The sequence below is a fragment of the Amphiprion ocellaris genome, chromosome 23, assembly GCF_022539595.1.
Source record: "Amphiprion ocellaris isolate individual 3 ecotype Okinawa chromosome 23, ASM2253959v1, whole genome shotgun sequence".
Taxonomy (NCBI): Eukaryota; Metazoa; Chordata; class Actinopteri; family Pomacentridae; genus Amphiprion; species Amphiprion ocellaris.
The window spans coordinates 14170921-14192467 of record NC_072788.1 but is presented as its reverse complement, the minus strand read 5'-3'; the positions used below and the strand labels follow the sequence as shown (position 1 = coordinate 14192467).

The 21547-nt window shown below is 39.5% G+C and overlaps 3 protein-coding genes across 8 annotated transcripts in view; 2 read left to right on the top strand and 1 right to left on the bottom strand.

Moving 5' to 3' along the window:
- intu (inturned planar cell polarity protein) overlaps window positions 1–4658 on the top strand; it is a 28223-nt gene extending 23565 nt beyond the window's left edge. For 2 of the 4 annotated variants that reach the window (XM_055007549.1, XM_055007547.1), the window contains exons 14-17: window positions 498–592; window positions 747–936; window positions 3192–3334; window positions 3947–4658. In XM_055007549.1, the coding sequence (XP_054863524.1) occupies window positions 498–592; window positions 747–936; window positions 3192–3334; window positions 3947–4058 (540 nt within the window). In that variant the 3' untranslated portion in view covers window positions 4059–4658. Of the gene's footprint in view, window positions 1–494; window positions 593–746; window positions 937–3191; window positions 3335–3946 lie in introns of all 4 variants that reach the window. The other 2 variants (XM_055007548.1, XM_055007546.1) reach the window with 1 other exon arrangement.
- Window positions 4482–8089, bottom strand: ino80b (INO80 complex subunit B). The gene is made up of 6 exons (XM_023282771.3): window positions 7945–8089; window positions 7540–7698; window positions 6971–7151; window positions 6738–6889; window positions 5812–5984; window positions 4482–5571 (listed from the first exon to the last, which is right to left on the bottom strand). Exons 2-6 carry the CDS (start codon window positions 7577–7579, stop codon window positions 5107–5109), a joined length of 1011 nt encoding a protein of 336 aa, XP_023138539.1. The 5' UTR covers window positions 7580–7698; window positions 7945–8089; the 3' UTR covers window positions 4482–5106.
- Window positions 8090–8125: 36 nt separating this feature from the next.
- On the top strand, window positions 8126–19656 carry aadat (aminoadipate aminotransferase). Of its 3 annotated transcripts, XM_023282768.3 has the most exons (15): window positions 8126–8174; window positions 8316–8425; window positions 8902–8973; window positions 10174–10342; window positions 11280–11412; window positions 12235–12309; window positions 12391–12600; window positions 12833–12898; window positions 13050–13132; window positions 14095–14191; window positions 14892–14953; window positions 15043–15107; window positions 16841–16947; window positions 18887–18988; window positions 19071–19656. In XM_023282768.3, exons 2-15 carry the CDS (start codon window positions 8404–8406, stop codon window positions 19110–19112), a joined length of 1305 nt encoding a protein of 434 aa, XP_023138536.2. In that variant the 5' UTR covers window positions 8126–8174; window positions 8316–8403; the 3' UTR covers window positions 19113–19656. The 3 variants fall into 3 exon arrangements, with proteins under 3 accessions (XP_023138536.2, XP_054863525.1, XP_023138537.2); XM_055007550.1 differs by lacking the exon at window positions 8126–8174 and having other exon boundaries at window positions 8194–8425; XM_023282769.3 differs by lacking the exon at window positions 8126–8174 and having other exon boundaries at window positions 8415–8461.
- Window positions 19657–21547: the final 1891 nt, after the last annotated feature.

Genomic DNA, 21547 nt, shown 5'->3' with positions numbered 1-21547 from the left:
AAAAAAAAACTCCACTAGAGTGAGAGTTAAAAAAAGTTCAGAAGACTATTTCTGTGTGTATTTTGATGCATCTTCACACTCATTATTTGCCCACAAAGTTGTTATTTTATACTGAATGCTTTCCATAATCCTCAAAGACTCTTTTAACCATCAGGATAAAACAATTTTTTTGTCCATTGAATGATTAAAAACAGATTTTAAACTTACTTTCCAAACAAAGAATCATAAACTAACAACATAGGGGGATGAAATTGATTGTAATTGTACTCCATGAACCAGATGTATATAAATAAAAAAATTCTAGTCATATTGCTAAAAATTAAATAGTGTTGGTAGGTTGCTTGTTTTATGACGATTTTCTTTCCTTTAGTTCCTTTAGTAAATAAATTGGACCTTAATGTTGAGAAAAACAGATTTTACTGGCCCTTATACGTGGTGTTTTGATATTTTTCATTTTATATTTTTACTAGTGTGCTTGTTGCATTCTTTGACAGCAGGTATCCAGGATGAAGCACCCAAACCCTTTCTACTTGGGCACCCTGAAGAAGACCCTGACTGAGAGGGAGACAGAGGAGATGTACAACACCATGAAGTAAGTGATGAGGAATAATCTGTTTCTATTATGTATTTACTCATTTATTAATTCCAGTCACGAATAGAATTTATGTTGGTTAATCTGCCCGACAGTCACTGAAAAATCATTAAACCACACAGTTAATTCAGTCTGTGTCCTGTGTTTGTGACAGACTGACATCGGGTGCAGAGAACACCTTGTTCCACTACGTCCTGATGGAAACTGTGCAGGGAATCTTCATCGCTCCGACTCACAGAGAAGTGGCTCAGCTCAGCGGCTCCATTCACCCTCAGCTCATACGCAACTTCCACCACTGCTGCCTCTCCATACGAGCCGCCTTCCAGCAGAGTCTGCCAGCCAGGGTGAGACAACTTGCACTGTTAAAAATTAATCTGGCCACAACGTTAAGTCCAGATCTAATTATAAAGTCCACACTGAGTGAAAACCACCTAAGGTCAGATCAAGACTTCTGAGTGTAGCTAAAATCAAGTTGTGACCAGAACATGGAATACTTCAGTCAGTTGTGTAGGTTTACAAATCAAAAGCTCCAAACATTTCAGATGACGATAGATTCAATCTTTAAAATTATATATTGATACCAGTGTAATTGTTGGCTGATAGTATAAAGAAATTACAGTCTTGTGATTGTATAAAATAAGTTTGTTGGTGAAAATAGAAAATCTGCACCAGAGTTGAGGGAGTTTAGGGGAGCGATTCTCATTTCCATTTTGACATTGATTTAGTCACCATACAATCGAGTGCTGGGATCCTTCCTCTGGTCCCTCATTCTCTTTTCAAACACACTTAAAAAGAAAGCTATTTATCAGCAGGATGCATCCTTGCTTCTGCTCTGAAGGTCACCAGTCTATCACAGGGCTACACATAGAGACAAACAATCACATACAGTTTAGAATCACCATTTAACCTCAGCATGTTTTTGGACTGTGGCAAGAAGCCGGAGTACCTACAGAAAACCCACGCATGCACAAGGAGAACGTGCAAACTCCATGCAGAAAGATCCCAGGCCAGGACGCAAACCGGGGATCTTCTACCTGTGAGGTGACAGTACTAACCACTCACCCACTGTGCACCCATGTAAAGAGATTGCAGTATCAAAATACCAAAAACACCATATGTGATTTTTTGTGACTTGTTCACCAAAGGGCAGAGATATCAGGGATTCTTAACTAGGCTGTTTTGTAAAATGAAGAAAATTTGGAGGCAATATATCTAATGGATTTTTTACTCTCAGATATCTGTATTAGTAATCTCCTCACAAATCCATTGTAGGCTGGATGATAATTAGAATATGTTGATGAGATGGGGGGAAAATAATACAATACAATAACAGAATTTTAAGCTTAATCCTCAGGAATGGGAGAGCAGACTCAAAGGTTATCAGCCATTAATTTTCAAGATTCAAGACCTTTATTTATCACAAACACAATTCTACATAGTATAATGTGCAGTGAAATGCATTGTGCATCTGTTCCAGACAGAAACAATAAGAATAAAGAATAAAACATGCCATTTTAGGATCATTTTAGTATTTTCAGTATCAACATGAATACATCATGTTAATGTAGAATATAAATGGGATGTCAACTCAGATTTCCCTCTGTATATTATATAATATGGTAGGATCTTAACTTTGATAGTTAAATTAGCCAGCTAGATTCTTCACATTCACCCCAATTAGGCTGTTCCAAATGTTCTGCTTCATAAACCAAAAAGGAGAACAAAATATGTGAAGTTATTTTTTTATGCCATCAATGACATTCTCTGAGTATTTTCTGTCTTCCATGTAATTTCCTACCTATCACACAAAAATAAGTCATTTGAAAGTGTGTAGAAAAATCTCTAAAGCCGCAACTTTTCTTGTGCATTTTTGTTTTTGCCTACACTACCATTCAAAAGTCTGGGGCCACCGAGACAATTTCATGTTTTCTATGAAAACTCACACTTTTATTCATGCGCTAACATCATTGCACAAGGGTTTTCTAATCATCAATTAGCCTTTCAACACCATTAGTTAACACAATGTAGCATTAGAACACAGGAGTGATGGTTGCTGGAAATGTTCCTCTGAACCTCTATGTAGATATTCCATTAAAAATCAGCTGTTTCCAGCTACAGTAGTTATTTACCACATTAATAATGACTAGACTGTATTTCTGATTGATTCAATGTTATCTTCATTGAAACAAAACTGCTACTCTTTCAAAAAAAAGGACATTTCTAAGTGACCCCAACCTTTTGAACAGTTTGTATTACCAAAAAAACAATGCTTTTTCAAATGGCATTTTCTTTTAATTCCTGTGTGAGATGGGCCAGATGTTTAGTGTGATTCAGAAATGAACTAATGGTCAAAGCCGTTAAAAACTAGACAGATTTCAAACTGAGGCCGATCGTATCTTGTTCAGTGAGGAGGATTCCACAATTCACATTCCACAAATACTGTGTATCTCATAAAGCCTGTGAGGTGGAAACACCATCTGCTGTTCCACAAATATTTCCTTCCTCGTCTACCTCTCTGTAGGGCTTCACTCTTCTATCTGTAGAAAGTAGCCTTGAAGAATGAACCCAGTGATCATTGGTGTGATTTTCTTTCTTGCAGGGCCGCCGTGCAGCAGACAGGCCTCAGAGCGGCGGTTGGGGTCTCGGTCCAGTCAAAGAACACGGGGTTCTATTTCAGTGTAAACCTGAGAACTGGACCGACCAGAGGAAACCAGCTCCCACCATGACGTACTGGGTCATAGGGTACGTCAGCTCCCACTCTGACGACTTGTAATTATTGTCCACAGACTGTTAAACATTTCAAAATATCCAGGTAAAATGTCAGACTGGAGTTGTGGAGGCCGAGTAAATACACCTCTGCTCAGGTTTAATTCTGCAGCAGAAGCATTTGTGGGTTCAGAAACTTCCTGCATTCACCGAGAATGATCTTTTAGCAGCACACAGAATATAACTTTAATCAAGAATAATACTATAGGAGAGGACAAATCTGCAGCCACAACATCTGTGTTTCCTCTTAGAGAGTGAGAGTAGTAATTCTGTTTTCCTCTCAGTGTGCTGAAATGAATAGGAAGCATTGCAGAATGTGTTCAGATGGAAGGAAAACTCTTTATGCTGACTTGTATCTATGCTTTGAGAAGCTTGGAGGTTAAAACAGAGATTTGAAAGAACCATGCAAGAAAAATTGCATAATGAATTAACTATTTGTTTTGTCAATTTGTACAAAAAAATCCTCAGCTTGTTGTGTTTTCATCGTGCATATTTGTCTTTCATGGAGCTGCACATTTACTTCATCCATCTGAAGATCAACAACTGCATCCTTCTCTTGTTCTCAGTCTCATTTTCTTTGGCTTCCAGGCGGATGTTGCTGGAGCCTGTTCCTCAGGAGTTCTATGTGTGCTTCCATGACTCGGTGGCAGAGGTTCCTGTAGAGATGGCCTTCAGACTCTCCTTTGGTTTGGCTTTATGATGCATCATCCCCTCTCATCAGCACAGTGGCAGCAAGGAACACAAGATTTGTTCAACTAATGAAGCATCAGTCGCATTCTCAGGAAAAGAGCTCAAACTGATGCTTGTCAAAAGCATCTGAGAGCAAACGTAGGGATTTTATGCCCATCTCTGATGGATAATCTAACATCGGAGCTTTTTTCTCATTTTTCCACGTGATTTTCTGCAGATAGCATCAGAGTACGATAGAGGAGTGCCTTTGTTGCTCATCAGAAACATGAGCAACCTTCTTTAAAAGTGTGTTTGTGCACATTACCGTAAATGCCACTCAGTCAGTGAATACCTCAGACAAGCCTAATTGGAGCAGACCTGACCTTCTGGTGAGAGCAGCTGCCATGAAGTTTACTAAGCTGGACCGGAAAAAAATGACGCTGCTGCATACATCTCTATGCTGACACAGCAAAAAGGTTGTATTGATAGTTTTCACACATTTTATGCAGTCAAGTAAAAGCATTCATTGTTACTTAATTTAAATTTTGTACAGTTTTGTATGGAAATGGAGTCATTTGTTGCATAAAGAACATTATTAATTAAAATGTAATACAGTTTCTCTTTTGTTTCAGGACACATTTAATGGCTGTTGATGAATTTTGTCAGTCTTTTCACATTATTACCAAAATGACTTATTCAAAATAGTAGAAACAGTTCTTTTGCCTGAAAAATAAGTATTTTTTTATAGTGTAGCCTATGTCAACATGAGCTGCTCTAGAAATTACAAATACTGAAAAATGTTTAATCTATTGGGTCACAGATTTTGATCACTTTTAACTTGTACGTAATTGAATTGTTATTACTGCAAGGAGAATCATTATTACTATGACACAGCTACAAACAAAATAGACAAGTTGATGAAAAGGAAGTCACTGCACATGAAACTATAGGTTTCTCCGTACAGTTCAAGATATACCCGGCGTATTTGCGTAGCGATGAGCGTCCCAGTAAATTCCACCAGGTTTTATGACCACATGTTCACACCATCATCACATCCCAGTGCAGTGTGTTTCTGAGGTTCAAGCTGCACTCTGCACAAGCAGCAGGTTCCTCTTGTAACACTCGAGGCTGCAGAGAGGAACTCCAGTCTTTGAGCAGGAGTACTTCTTCAGGTTGGTGCACCCGCTGACACCACAGCTGACCGGGGCTGGAGGTGCAGGACGGGGAGCAGTCGGGGCCGGGGCGAGGACCCCCGTGGGGAAAGAGATGGCCATTCCCTGTGCAGAGTCGCTGTACCGAACCATCGGACACTGACTCTGCTTGGACTTCTTCTCTCTCATGCTTTTGATCTTGGCCTTGCTGGTTTTTGTCAGCCTCTCTATCGTCTGGTTCTTGTTCTCTTCAGCTTTTTTGGCGGCCTGCAGGCGTCTCTTTCGGGCACGCTCCTCCCGTTTCTGCATCATCTCTGCAGTCATCTCTTTCTCCTTGTAGCCCATAGGGAGCTCCAGCAGAGGTTGGCTCTGCTGCTTGTGTAGCAGGGCTTTCTGAATAGGAACAGGAATAGAAAAAACACGTTGAAAACTATATTTAGCAATGTCTGACCACAACACTGATTTCAAGTCTTTCTTCTATGAAATATCTTGCACCACCTGCACACATTCCCTCATGTAAAAAATACTTAATGCATACACTTTTCGAGATGCGTTCTGTTGTATTGATTTTATCATGTTTTTTTCTCCAAAGCACTTTTGCATCCAACTTGCGACACTGTCTCTCTTCCTCACCTGTCTGGCGGTAAGCAGAGACTCGTCGATTTCCTTCTTTAGCTCTCCGTTGTCGTCGAGCTCCCCTTTCTCCAGAGCGTCCAGCCACCTCTCCTCCTCATCTACCGGACCTCCCAGCATGGAGTCTGAGTCCATGTCTGGCATGGGGGATGTGGCCAGGTTGCTGTCTTCATCTGATAAAGGTTGCAAAAAAAATTACACTAATTTACAACAATGACAACCTTTTAACACCACATTCGCTGGGTGTTGACTAATATTGGAAGCTCCTCAACGGGAATTTGCACAAAAAGAAATCTCAAAATGCTTTTCTGCCGTCCATAATAGACATCACAGTGTCTGTTTGCCAAGTTTGATCCAAAACTACAAGTCATGTAGGGATTATTGTAGAACTGCAATTAATTATTTCAACAGTACAACATCAGAAAATACTCAAAATGCCATCTCTATTCATGTGAAATTGTCAAATTACTTTTTTGGCTCAAAGAACACTTAATTGACAACCTCGTAAGACAAAGAAAAGCTGCTAAACTTCACTTCTGTTAGAACAGTTTTCAATTAGTTATATGTTGATGTACTAATTATTTGACTAATTGTTTCACTTCTAATTCATGCTGTACAGACTTTTACAGGAATGGATTTATGGTAATCAAATAGAATAATACTGCGACAGCATTTTTCAAGAAAAGGCAAAAAAAAAAAATTAACATACCAGAAAACAGCAAATACTACTTCGTGTTATGGAAAAAGTTTTCTTTGCCTTTTGTGTGCATTTGAATTGTCTTGTGACCTTTCTGATTTATTCTTTGGACCCCCAGGTTGGGGACACATGTAATACAAAATCACTGAAGCTAAGATAATGAGTGCTCTTATGTTAGCTTCTAAAAATTAAATCCATTATATGTGTACCAGGAATATTCTCAACTTACCCAGCCAGGCCCGATATTGCTCCAGAGGTACAGAAGGCTCATCATCGTCATCATCGTCATCATCTTCATCGTCGTCATCAGCATCATTATCAATAATCATCAGCGGTGACGGAGGACGAGCCACGCCAGGATGGACAGTGAAGGTGGGAACACTGTAACACAGAGCAGATCATTAGGTGATTGGTGGATTGGTTAAGCTGATCGCTGATATCAAACCTGAACAAACAGCTCACCTCTTGGTTCCCAGCGTCTGTCCTCCGAGCTTGATCTTGAGCCGGAGCTGCGATGGAGGTCGAGGAACTACAACAGGCTCTGGCTCTGGGGCCTCGGCAAAGCTGTGGTGCTTCCTCTTGTGCTTCTTGTGTTTTTTATGTTTTCGTTTGTGAACGCTGTGCAGGCCAGAGCCACCTTCACCTACAGAGGACAGGGCAAAAGCACAAATCAACACAAACACATATGACACAAGTCAGAAAAATGTCAAACCGTGTCTTGCAAAACCCCAAATAATGTTCTTGAATGTTGTGTTTTGACCAAAACCCAAAGATCAGTTTACTGTCGAAGAGGAGTAAAGAAACCAGAAAATAGTCCAATTTAAGAACCTGGAATCTGAGAATGTAGACATTTGTCTTTCGAGTTGGGGTCGATTACCAAATAATTGGCCACTTAATAAATCAGTAATAATCAGATTAAATGCAGGATCAGGTGTATGTAACAAACAGGGAAGTGTGGGTGTATATCAGCACAACAAACATGACAATAGCTTCAATTGTACAATTAAATGTCAGCAACCTTGTATACTCACCGAGAAACCTGGGGTGAATCATGTCTTTCCTTTTCCCCATTGAATCGACAGAAATGTCACTACAAAGGAGATGACTGGCAGATGTGCAGCTCTACATAGCAGCAGAACTCAAGAGTTTTTCTGAATTACAATAACCCGGTAACTGAACTGCTTCTGCTCCTGCAAAAGAGAATATTTAAAGTGATGAAAGTGGTTGTTATTGCTTTATTGTATATTTTGTTATTTTATTTTTCGAATGCAAATGTTAAATATTTCGTCAACAGTACGACATTTAACTTGACGACGCTTTAACCTAGATGGGAGTTATTTAGCCACATTTGTTAGCATGCATTTATGCCTACAGCTAAAGTTAGGGAGACCACTGCGGAAAAAAACAACAGATTAAAAAAAGACAACTTGAATTACCAGGTTGCGTGGAAAAAGTTGCAACGCAGCCTGTAAAACGACACCATTTAAATGTTAACTGACTAAAATTAAACTTCACAGTGAGCTGAGGATAACACAACCTGCTAGGCTAAGCTAACAACACGGAAGTTCGCCTTCTTCGTCGTTTCCGGTCATTTCCGGTTTGTGCCTACAAAAACTATTCACTGCTTCCTAGCGGGGCAAACTGCAAGAAGCACTACATCACAGCGGTAAGAAATTACAGTCATTTTCTCTACTGCGAACCACTTTTGTGATATAGAATCAAACAACAGAGTATGAAAACTCTAACTTAAGTTATTTCGTACACGCAAAGTTGTTTCGGAAGCGATTATTGTGTTTTTATTTTACAGCTCGGGTAATGTAGTTCAGATAGCCAACACCGCCGCTAGTCACTGCTGAGCTCCCGCCTAGGAAATCCATTACCCAGAAGCCGCCGCGATGGTTGAGCCACAGACGAAAGGTCAGTTACAGAGCTGAGCGTGGTCGAGTCAATAACGTAACTACCGCTGAGTTTATCATGTTTATTAGTGTAATTTATGTCGAACTGTTCCGTGTAGAGTCCAACAGTCTGTGTCCCTGCTTGTGTTCGTGTCAACTCACTTTAACCCGCCATGGTGTGATTTTTCTGTAATGTAACTTTACACTACTGACTGTTCAACACTGTTCAACATACAGTACTGATGGTGTGACTAATCTAAGCCTTTAAGACTTAGTGCAAACACTTAGAAACTGTCAAAAAATATTCTGTCATGTTGCCTTCACTTTATTTACGGACGTACATTTTACTTATGGTTTATGCCACTAATGCAAAATGCAGTGTAACTGACAAAAACCGAGCAGATGTCTCGATAGCAACACGTGGAAACTGAATGAATGTACAACCCCAGTGTCTTTATTGAAGGGGCAACTAATATTTCTGATCCCATAATTTGGCAGGAGTCATGAATTACGCCAGATTTCTGACCGCTGTGAGTGCAGCCAGAAAACCTTCCCCCATCAGGATGCTGAGTGAGTATTTGTTTGCATATCAAGTTGTACAAAGTTGCACATTAACATTGGTTTCATCTGATTATAATAACGTTTTGTTTACAGAAAATTAGCAAAGTTGTGTGAGCCAGCTAGAGTACCCTGAGACAAAATACGCTGTTGTGCCCCATTCCTTTGTGTCGTTCATGCAGTTTCTCAGCTGTACAATTAACCAACTGTGGTAATTTTAAATCAACTACAAGGGAATTGATTATCAGCCGATCCACAGAAGATTACAGCAGCTATTTTGATTAAAAGCCCATTGTTTAAGTGATTTTCATGCAAAAATGGCAAGCAATCCTTATTTCAGCTTCTCTTTTGAGGGGATCTGCTGAATTTCTTTGTTTTATGTGATGGCAAACTGAAGATCTTTGGATTTTGCACTCTTTTCCGGAAATTTGTTAATCTTTTGTTTAACATATTAACTTTTACACAAGTAACATGTAGGAACAGCTTGAAAAACCCTCTCTGGTCATTGATTGAAATCCCTATAATCTCATCTGTTACATGCCAAACTGTGACAGGTTTAATTTTTTTCCAAAGTAAATAATTGCTCCCTGCCTTAAAAGGACTTAGATGTAACTTTACACTGTTGGTTTCTCTAGAATGTCCAGCTCCATGAAATGTCTTAAATGCTTAAGTATGAAACCCCAGAAGTCTGAGTCCGTGTTTTTGAAACGGTCATCGACTAACTACAGTTCCACTTGTCTTGTTTAGACTAAATGTATTGCAGATGGTACTTAATGCGCTTTTCTTGTGGTCTTATCAGATTATCACAAATATATAGATATCAATAAATAACCAAATGTTGCAGAATTGAAAATTTAACAATATGTTTGAGGTTATCAAGTTGGCACAAATTGTTTTTTTCTGCTTTAAAATGTCCTGTTTGGACCACATTTTATTCATACTTTTTTTTCTTGTTACACTGTTTTACAAACTGCTATTACTCTCAAATATATTAAGATAGACCTCAGAAATGCAGTATCAGTCAGACTCTATCCCTTTGATTTGTAAGCATTTTACTGAGTGCTTTTGAACAAGAAATTAAACGTTTTTCAGCAAAATTCTTCCAAAATTTGAGCGCTTACTTGTCCTGCTGCTGCTGCTGAGATGATTTCTGTGCTAGGATCTTGTTACTTGAGTTAAAATGGTGTGTTCTCTGTCTGCTCCTGAATGAAGCTGAGCTGCAGCAGCGGTCGCCTCCGTCCATGATTTCTTTGGCCGGAGGATCTCCGAACCCCAACACCTTCCCCTTCCTGTCTGCGTCCATCCAGGTGAAGAACGGACGAACGGTCACCTTCGATGAGGCGACGATGAAAAGAGCCCTGCAGTACTCTGCCTCCAATGGGTGAGACATCAACACAGGAGTCTGCATTTGGTAGAATCACTCACTTTTTTAGAGCATTTCCCAAAACATGAGCAGAGACATTAAAATGAGTGGATAATTTCAGTCTAACTGCACAAGGATTTGGATGAAGATTTAAACACAGAGCTTGTCCTGAATAGCAAAGAGTGAAGTCCTTGTGAGGAAAAATGGGACTCATGGTTCTCAACAGCAGTAATTAAAGAGAAATTGTTGGAAAGTCTGAAAATTAAAGACACGATAAACTACTTGGATGCAAACAACACGTGAACTGGAAACTCTATATAACACTCTAGATCAGGGGTGTCAAACATATGGTCCACGGGCCAAAACCGGCCCAGCAGAGGATCCAATCCGGCCCGCAGGACGACTTTGCAAAGTGGAAAAATTACAGAGAAGACATTAACTGCAGTTTTTCAATAAAAATCACTGCTCTTTTAAATTTTTCCACTGTACTGCTACAACTTTTATATATTTTTTATGTTACAATTTTATACATTTACAAGGCAGGGAGATAAATTAACCTTCTTCCTTAATAGTTCCCACTTTAGTTAGTATGGTGTGGTGGTCAGGATTACGACAGAGATGTGGAAATGAATGTAAATTTAAAATAATCTCTAGATCCTGACAAGTTGTAGTTGTAAGTTGTAATGCACATGTGTAAATGATAAACTGAGGCATAATTTTTTCCCATTATTAAAACAATAGATGGAATCTCAGTGACTCTTTGGCACACAGGAATTCTTTTACAATCACTTCTCGTGATAATTACTCCAGGTCCTGACCACAGCCCATACGACAGCTTCCATAAACTGAGCGTTTGTCGCACATCTTTAAAGTGATAAGAATGCCGTCAGAAATGTTTTGTCTTCATATGAATCCACAACAGATTCACTAATGTGTGAACTCATCACCTGTGCAGGATCCCAGAGCTGGTGACGTGGATGAAGAACCTGCAGAAGAACCTCCACAACCCCCCGACCGCCAGCTACAGCCCAGAGAAGGGTCAGATGGACATGTGTGTGACGACGGGGAGCCAGGAGGGGCTCTGTAAGGTACCGACACCTGCTGCAGCGCTGCTTATCTCTCAGGCTGTTTGTGTAACCACACCGGAGGTTATCAGATGGAAAACTGGAAATACAGATGTTGGTGTAGTTTCTCTTATCTTTTTGTTGATTTCATTCTGTGGATGGATTTTTTCTTTCTAAGGATTTTGTTACATAGAGAAGCCTCTAACAGAGTTGTTGTTGTTTTTAATTTTAGCCTCTTTTTTTGTTTGCTTAAACTTTCACCTGCAAATAAGACTTTTTCAAAACCCAGTATAATTTTAGTGTCTTACTAAAACTAAACTTTAATCTTTTTTTTTCTTCAAATTTCATTTTAGTGGTTAAGGACACTTTGCAGTGTACAAAACCTGTGTCATACTTTCTTCAGCCAATTTAAATGTTCAGTCTGATAATAGTCTTGCTCCACATTTTAGCAACGAACATTTACTTTATGTTTCTAAACAAAGTAGAGTTCATGCAGTAAAGCAAGCTCAGTAAATAGATTACATCTCTGATCCTTTATGTGATGTATTGAATCAGAATCTCTTTATTGTCATTGTATGAGAACAACAAAATTGAAATTGCAGTCCTTAAAGTGTATATTAAATAAAATAAATAACATTAAAAAACAAAAAAAACCCATCTAAGACCATCAGTATAAAACATTCATAAAAAAACATTCATAAAAGCATCCAATAAAACCCATTAAATACTAGAATTATTTAATGTGTCCTGAGTTTAGTGCATAAATGGCATTTGCATTGGAACTATTTCTGAGTATGTTCTCATGGTTATCTCCTTGTTTCTGAGTCTTCTGTTCCCTGGTTTCAGGTGTTTGAGATGCTGGTCAACCCTGGAGACAACGTTCTCCTGGATGCACCCACGTATTCAGGGACACTCACAGCAGTGAGAGAACTTTTCTTTATAAAACACAAACCAGTTTATTCAAGCTGCTGTGACTGTCTAACAGTCTCTTCTCCCCTGCAGCTTCGGCCACTCGGGTGCAACTTAATAAACGTTCCCAGCGATCAGCACGGCATGATACCTGCAGCCCTGAAGAAGGTTTTGTCTCGGTGGGACCCATCAGAGGTCCACAAGCCCGACAGCACCGCTCCCAAGATCCTCTACACCATCCCCAACGGAGGAAACCCCACTGGTGCCTCCATGACGGCTGAGAGGAAAAAGGAAGTGTACGAGGTTCGTCGTCTTCTCTGTGTCACTAAGCAAGGACACAGAACTGTTTCATTTTGGAGATAAATACATGCACACTCTGCAGATTTTGTGATTCACTTTGAAACTCCCTTCAGTCAGATTTCTGCAAAGCAGCCAGTGAAGCGCTGACTCTTTTAATTAGAGCTTGTTGTGAAGCTGATTTCCCTGCAGATTCCCTCTTGTCATTTTCCATTACAACCTCCTGTCTTTTTAATAGCTGGCCAGGCTGTACGACATGCTTATCATCGAGGACGACCCGTACTATTTCCTGCAGTTTGAAAAGGTACAGCGTTGGCTCACCTCCTCTGTTTGTCTAAGAAAGTTACTTTTTTGTGATTTTAAATAACAAAATGACTCAGCTGTCCCCTTTGTTGTTACTTTATGACCTGATTTTAGTGAAACATTCATTAATGTCATGTTTGCTTTCGAGGCAGCCGTGGGCTCCCACGTTTCTCTCCATGGATGTTGACGGGAGGATCATCAGGACAGACTCCTTCTCTAAGATCCTGTCTTCAGGGTGAGCGTCTGGACCTGCCATGTGAACAGGATGTGCTCTGTGGTTTCAGTCCAACATGAGGTTTAATTGTGTACAGCTTGTCCAACTCCCTGCAGAACTCAACTGATGTTTGTGTATGCGGATTATTTTTTTGTAGGAAAGAAAATTAACATCCTCCAGGACCAGATGTGCAGTATTTACTGACTCTTCTAGTATTTTTTTTAACCATAGGCTTTTAGAAGCTGCTTGTAAAAATGCAATAACTGTGTAGTTTTAACACACATGGAGACAGATGGACATATTTTGTTTCCTCATATTAAGTAATTATATGAGCAGTGTATACTAGGACTGGAACATTGTTTTCATTAATCACCAAGTTGTTTGCTCTATTAAATATCAGAACATGGTGAAAAAATGCCCAAGACAACACCCTAAAAAGTCTTGTTTTGTCCACAACCCAAAGACATTCAGTTTACTGTCATGGAGGGGTACAGAAACCAGAAAATATTCACATATCAGAAGCTGGAATCAGCGAATTTTGGCTTTTATCTTTTAAAAGCAACTCAGCTCAATTATAGTTCACAATTAATTGAATAGTTGACAACTATGTGACAGTGTGTACAGTGGCACAGCATATACAATAGGCAGACATGTGGCTTTTGTTGTATAATGTCTTAAATATGACATTTAAAGTCATCACTGCCTGTAAACAGCATCATCAGTCAGCATTCTACTGCACAAAATCCAAGTATATTTTCTCAAGTTAAAGCACACGAGGTTAATGGGCAACACCAAAAACTTGCACAATCTGTAAAAGTAGGACATAGTTGGAGCCACAAACAGGAGGACAAAGTGTGTTTCTGTTTAACAGGCCCAGTTTATAGGTTTAAGAGTGAAGTTAATATTTCACTTCAGGTTTTATGCACAGCTGTGCAGCATGTTTGTGTCTCTGATTTACTCGGCTGTGTGTGTGTTTGTTTCAGGCTGAGGATCGGCTTCGTCACTGGTCCCAAACCGCTGGTGGACAGGGTGGTGCTGCACATCCAGGCCTCCACAATGCACACCAGCAGCTTCACACAGGTGGATGAAACTTTGATTTTACACCGTAACATCCTGTGCTTTTCAATGTCACTCTGCTGTCCGGAGTTTCTTGCATTCTGTTGTTTGATATCCACCCTAAAATGTGCTCCAAAAAAAGACACTATAGAGCCAAATGAATGTGCTGTTGACAGCACAGCTCCATGCAAACCCCAGAGTGGGGCGGCTCAGTTGTGCTGTGTCGGTACACAGAGTGCCAGCTATGAAGAATATTTGACTCACCACGGACTTGCATACTCTGCCTGCCTCTGTTCCCACCCGTCAAGAATGCCTGATTTGCACCGACACAAACCCAAACCGACTCGTGATAAGCTACAGCTAAAGATAAGTACAACTGAGTGGTGCCTCTGGATTAGCAGCAGCTGCAGAGGAGGTTTTATTAAGGAAGGGGAGGATTCATTAGGATCAAAAAAGAATCTGCTGCCATCCTCCTCATTAAATCCTCACTTCTGCATTTTCATTTTATTTCCTACTTCAAGAAACATTTAAAGTGCATGCACGCTTCTGCAAACTGCTTATTTACAAACCCATAACATGCAAACGCTGTATGGTAAAGGTATATTGATATAACAGAAAAAAATAAAGTAGATTATGTGCTGTGGATTCATTTTTTAGGGCAAAATAAATAGCTTCCACACAGTGAAGAGTGATGGTCTAACCAGAGTCTCCTGCTTCCTTTCAGCTCATGGTGTCTCAGTTGCTCCACAGCTGGGGTCAAGAAGGGTTCCTCCAGCACATAGACAGGTCCGTCACTTCTTGCATGGCCGGTTTGAAGGAGTGTGAGCAGAATTGGATCCAGCTGAGAAAGGAAACTGTGTTCTTTGTTCTTGCAGGGTGATTGAGTTTTACAGGAAACAACGCGATGCAATGCTCAGCTCTGCAGACAAGTGGCTCAAAGGTTTGTGGAAGTGGAAAAACACACTGCAAATACCTGTATAGTAGGAATCATCATTTTATAGACCTTTTAGTCACATGTACTGCAAACTGACATGGATAAAACTGAATTTGTGCCCAAAATGAGAACTAAGGTGGATGGTAACCACCACAGCAGGGACTGAAGTCCATTAGCTTCTAACATGTGGAATGAATGAACACTAGTTGTGTTATCAAGTAATATTTGGATCAGTGGTTCTCTGTTTTGAATCCATTTTTATGCAAAAGGACGTACACTAAAAGTTTGGGGTCACTTAGAAATGTCCATATTTTTGAAAGAAAAGCATTTTTATCTACATAATATCTCCATAGGGGTACAGAGGAACATTTCCAGCAACCATCACTCCTGTTGCTACACTGTGTTAGCTAATGGTGTTGAAAGGCTCATTGATGATTAGAAAACCCTTGTGCAATTATGTTAGCACATGAATAAAAGTGTTAAGTTTTCACAGAAAGCATGAAACTGCTTGGGTGACCCCAAGCTTTTGAACAGTAGTGTAGGTGATGCGCTACACATTTCTGCTGCCAGATTAATGCATTTGACAACCAATAAAAGTAGCAACAAGCAATGAAAGATGGAAAGGAAGAGTGACAAGGATGTGAATATTGTTGGGGTTTTTTTCAAAATAGTTTGAGAAGTTCATCAGTTGTCAAGGAAATTCCCAGTGTCTTTCAGTGACAAGATTTAATGTAGATAGAATGTTAGCAGAGATCCTTTAATATTCCAATTGTGGGCAAAAATAAAAGTGCAAAATCCTGTAACAAGTCAGATCTGACATTTAGTTACAGCAGGGCTACAGCCTTTGATACACCTGACAGAACTTGTTGCCCTGGAAATAAATAAATTCATCACTCTTCCTGCATGCATTTAAAAGTTCCATAGCCGTATATAATTTAAATTCCATGTTAATGTTTATAATTTCACATTGATTCAGTTTTTGTCTTTTTCTTAGTCTGTTGTTTTAATTAAAGTATAGCTCATGTTTGTTTTATCTATATGTCATAAAATTAAAAAAGATAAAAAGAGACAAAAACATCTAATACTAATATAGTATTGATGTGTGATGAAATATGCTATCCAAGTCATTACCTATGTAATTGTGAAAGTGAACAAAAGTCACTTTCATATTTGTAAAATGTACATTGCGTGATAATTAGCAGTCAGTGGAAAGTGGCACTAAGATGGCAACTTGCAAATATTTTCATTCTCAATGAATCTTTTGGTTAGTTTATCAATTACTTTGTTGCTTGATCTATAAAATGTCAGAAAATGATGAAAAAAGGTTGATCAGTTGTTTTGTTCACAACCCAAGGATACTCAGTTTAGACTCATAAAGGAGGAAAGAAAAAATATTCACGTTTAGAAAGCTGGAATTAGAGGACTAAGATGAAATAGTTGCTTAAATCAAGCAATTTATTATTAAATTCATCATAGCAGCTCTGATTTAAGCACTCAGAATTCTGCTGTAGCTCTCTTTAGTAAATCTGGTGTGATTTTGAACACTTTCATGCAGTTTTCTTCAACTTCTGCAGACACCTCCTCGTTTATTGGCCCAAACTGTCAGATTTGGTGTCTCCTGTTGGTTGTCCAGGTTTTGTTAACAACCAGAACCTTTACAGAAAATGCCGGAGGGAAATCCTTTAGTGAGTCAGACGGCACACACCCAAGCTTTATTTTTTATTTCGTATTATGTGTAGATGTGGCGGAGTGGCACTCCCCGTCAGCAGGCATGTTCCTGTGGATGAAGCTGAGGGGCGTCGCCGACACCCAGCAGCTCATTGTGGAGAAAGCCTTGGAGAAAGAGGTCGGTACACACAAACACACACCGCAGTCCTTTTGTCTTCCAGTTTAAACCTCCACACCTTGTCCTCTTTCATGATTTAACCCTCCTCACTTCAGGTTAGCATGTGCTTGCTGCAGTCCAATGTTCTAAAAGCAGGTAGTCCAGAGGAATCTCCTGTTGTGTGTCTGAGAGGAGATGTTCTGCACCAGGGCCGAAGTAGGGTTTGAATAGGGTGTAGGATGGTGGATGTAAAGCAGCCATTGTGTGCTTTGCGAGTGTTTTCCCTCCTACACAAACAGACACACACACTGAGCGTCTGTAAATCCCTGCGAACGAATAGCTGATTAGCCATGTATAAATCAGAGTGGGCACAATCAGGCTTTTCCTCTGAATCCTGAATATGTAAAGCCTTCAAACAGTAGAGAATAAAGACACTCCAAGTGTTGTTGTTGCTAACAGAGGAGGACTAATGGGGTCTTAAAACTGAAGTGAATTCACAAATAGAATCTGGGACCGTGGTTTATCTACACTGTTTCACAGCTGTAGCAAATGCCTTTAGGGCTGGTTTAAAATCTGTCAGACTACAACCAAAACCGGTTTATAGCTGGTCTGAAAGCCACAGTTGAGGGTGGAGTAAAAAAAGCTGGAAACGGTGGAGAGAAGGCAGACAGGATGTAGTTTAAATATGGAGATAAACATGCAAATCGTCAGACAGCTGCCTTCTGGAAGATATTCTTTGTGTTTTACTCACTTCACAGGACAAATGGGACAAATATACAAGGTGCAGACAAGAAGCTCAGAGACTCTGCCTATAAAAACACCTGGAGCAGTGATGCACCGCTCCCAGTGCTCACGCGATGTTTGGAACTGTCCCTGGAACCTGTTCTATAAACATGACAAACGGCATGTGTGGATCTCCTTCACTGAGTTAAAACAAAATAAAGAGAAGTCACAATGAGGCAAAATCTGGAGATTGGGCTGGATGGGAAATGAGGATTGTTTTGGTGCTGCCAAAAGCTAATGCACTGACATGACGGCGCACAAAACAGTTCAGGTGCCAAATGTTCTCTCTCATATGCTTCAAAACATTGTAGTGGGACTCAGCTTTGATAGTCATATGTTCTAGAAGGCTGCTGTTTGGTCTCTGGGTTGTAGCTGTAGACCAAACTCAACATTATGTGGGGTCAATTTGACACAGAATTTGATGCTTGCTCTCTGTTGAAGTTTGAAGTCAATGGTGAAATCACGACTGTACTCCTACAAGTAGTCAGAAGGCGACTTCCACAGGGTTCTAGATGTGGCAGGAGCACTGTGAGCAGTGTTTTGCTGCAACACAAGACTATTTAGAATGAGATTGAAACCAGATGTGCATTCACAGAATTTTTTGATACCTTGTACCTCATAATAGGAAAAGAATGAGTGCTAAAAGAGAAAAATATAGTTCATCTTTCACCTCTCCTTAGTCTGTCACTGAACTACAGTTCAGACTGAGTGTAAAGTTGACGTTAATAAATACTTTTATTCAGTTCCCCCCCAAAGAGTTAATCTCATAGCTGTTAAGTATGAAACTAAAGCCAGAAGTCAATTAGCTTAGCATAGCATAACATAAATACTGAGAACAAGGAAACAGGTGGCCCTGAATTTTACAAAAAGTGTAAAACAACGATTTGTGCTTTATGTAAAAATAAAAATGAAAACCTATATTTGACTAGCAGCTGTTGTTGAGTGAATTTGATGAAGTGTCTGGTTCCCATTAGCTCAAGACACACTACAGCTGGCACTTACGTAACGCAAATAACCACTGCATGAAACAAAGACCAGTTCTGTTCTCACAGAGAGGATTAATGAACTTTTTATTCTCTGTGTGACCTCGGACACATGAAGAGATCAGTTGTGTAAAAACTGAAAGGAAAGGGAGAAGTCATGAAATTATTGTATTAATCGTCTGTGTACATTGAAGGTGCTGCTGGTTCCTGGAGGCGTCTTCATGATCAACAGCAGCGACCCCTGCCCTTACGTCAGAGCAGCCTTTTCTCTGTCCACACCGGAGCAGATTGACGAGGTACACACACACAAAAAATACACACACTAACACACACACACACTGCACAACTGAATTTAATCTCTTCCAATTCTTCCAACAGGCTTTCAAGAGACTCTCCTTGCTCATCAAAGATGCTTTGTGATGAAACATTTCTATCCCTGGCAGATGCTGCTGTTTCTTTCGAAGGCTTTTGTGAAGTTTAAAATTTAAATTGTTGACTATATCCAAACCTTTATCAAGAGGATAAATCACTTTTGTTTGTACTAATTTAGATTTATTCTCAATTCAGATTCTGCAATAACTGTCGTCTATTTTGATGATCATCATTTGTCATGCCAGAATAGTTCCAGCTTGACAAATAAATTCGAGTTGCTGCTTTGCCGTTAAATTTAGTTATTTTAATGTAGTTTTAATATTTCAAAGTTTGTATCATTGGTTGGACAAAAACATTTTAGTGTTTTCACTTTGGACTCGGGGTATTTTTGACAGCAGAATTGTGAAATTTGTCAGTGAACCGATGCCTAACCCTGTTCATTTGACTGTTTGTCTCTTCAACATGAATTAATGCTAATCCCACTGGAACAACGTACAAAAAAAATTAATGCTGCTAAATATTGCACTTAACTGTAAAGAAATCGTTACATCTTGCTCATGAAAAGAAGTAAATAACTTGTTGTCACTTTGTACTTTGTTTTTAGAGTGGTTTTATTTTATTTTTATTTTTTGCAGTTTACTAAAACAAAAGATGTAAATTAGAACTTAAACTGCAGCTGGTGCTTTGTTTGAAACTCGGCCATCGAGCGGTGGACGTGACTGAGAACTCCAGGACACAGTCATACAGTAGTGGCCTGTCAATCACAAGGTAGCCCCGCCCTGAAACATCCCCTGCTGCTTTATCATCTGTTTTAACCTAAATGGGAGCATAATTTACTAAATGAGCATCATGCTGTATACACAAAGTCTTGAAAGTAGTGATTGAGACCATAAATTCATGAAGAAAATGTTTATTATAGTAACACATTAGGTGAGAAAAAGGCTCATTTTCTGATAGTTTTCTATAAAATCTGACTACTATGAATCTGAGGGAGTCGCCCCCTGCTGACTGTTGGACAGAATGCAGGTTCAAGACAGCTTTGGCTTATCAAACCTGGAGGATACGTCAATCATTTATATACATTCTCTGCCTACCTGTGCAGTTTACACTTGACATTTTGGCCATCTATTTTAACAAAATAGTAGCCACATCAAGTTATCACATAACAGTACCTGCTGACGACAGCAGGGTCCATCTGTTGGTGGAAGCTGTTTTCCTTCCCTTTGTGCAGACTTTCTCCCCGCTGTGTAAATATGTAGCACTCTGTGAGTGGTGTGACCGAGTTCTCAGAGGTGTCTGTGTACAGCTGAAACATTTATCACTAAAAGATAACGGGATCAGAGCGGTGGCTTAGAAATAAGGCAACACTTACAGCTCTTACAGGGAGTCAGAAAATCTTCAAGTAAAAGATGCAAAACCATGGAAGTATACTCCTTTAAAAGTGCCTGCCCCTTAGATTTTAAAGTGAGTAAATGTCAGTTATCACCAGTAGAATATTATCTCTTCAGGATTTTTTATTACTAAAAAGTTCTTTAAGACTTAAATGATGGATTTGTGAATATAGAAGCAGTGTTTTTGTTTACAGTAACTTCTTGGGTTGTTAAATTTGAGTAATGCATCATAATTTATACATTTATTCTATGTTTGGGTGATGCAAAAATAAGTAATCACTGCAGCTGTGTGACAGTGGAGTTAAAGCATTTCCCTCTAAAATATGAAGAAATGCAGCGTTTGAAATAAAAAATTCTCACAAAATGGAGAAACTCAAGTCTTTGTAAGTTTAAATTAGTCCCTTTCAAATCACTTGATGTTTTATTTTGAAATAATAAATGCACTCTCCGCACATACGGAAACACACATCCTCTTAAATATCCATATAGATGGAACATTATTGACTCAGCTATTGACTTTGTGCCGAGGCCTCGCTGCATAATGTCGATTTCACACTTTTACTGTGACCTCAAGGTTGTTAGTTATCAAATGAATCAACAGCCCAAATGACCCTGATGGTTTATATTTAGAGGTGCTTTTGTTCTGCCTTTATTTTCTCCAGGGGTCTTTATTACAATGCACATTTCCTTATGGTTTCAAAAGGAAGCTGCTTTTTGTTTTGTCTGCAATCCAGGAGCACTACAGTCCACTTCAAGTGCCTTTTATTATAGTCCAGCGTCTTAGCTTGAATGGGTTTTGACCTTAGTCCATTTACCTGTAACTATACGCCATGTCTTAATGCACGCACACACACACAGATAGCCTACTTAGTGCACCACAAAATGAAATGCCCTTACGCTTTATGTGAGCAGGGTTTTCACTCATTGCGCTGGGAAGCTGCCCAGACTTTACTCATGTCCTTGTGGGAGTCTCAAGGCAAACATGCACCAGAAATACAGATGGATGAGGAAGGACAAATTGACAGAAATAACGCAGCATAGGAAAGCAAAGGCCCCTTGTGGAAGCATGCATAACTCATCTATTTAATCATT

Excerpts from the sequence above, each read along its gene's own strand:
- ino80b (XM_023282771.3), bottom strand. The coding sequence starts at position 7,579 with ATGGGGAAAAGGAAAGACATGATTCACCCCAGGTTTCTCG. Across the intron at positions 6,890-6,970 it reads CAGACGCTGGGAACCAAGAG|TGTTCCCACCTTCACTGTCC; the intron begins GTGAGCTGTTTG and ends TCTGTGTTACAG. Across the intron at positions 5,572-5,811 it reads CTCTGCTTACCGCCAGACAG|AAAGCCCTGCTACACAAGCA; the intron begins GTGAGGAAGAGA and ends GTTCCTATTCAG.
- aadat (XM_023282768.3), top strand. The coding sequence starts at position 8,404 with ATGGTTGAGCCACAGACGAAAG. Across the intron at positions 11,413-12,234 it reads GCCAGGAGGGGCTCTGTAAG|GTGTTTGAGATGCTGGTCAA; the intron begins GTACCGACACCT and ends CCCTGGTTTCAG. Across the intron at positions 15,108-16,840 it reads TGCAGACAAGTGGCTCAAAG|ATGTGGCGGAGTGGCACTCC; the intron begins GTTTGTGGAAGT and ends TATTATGTGTAG.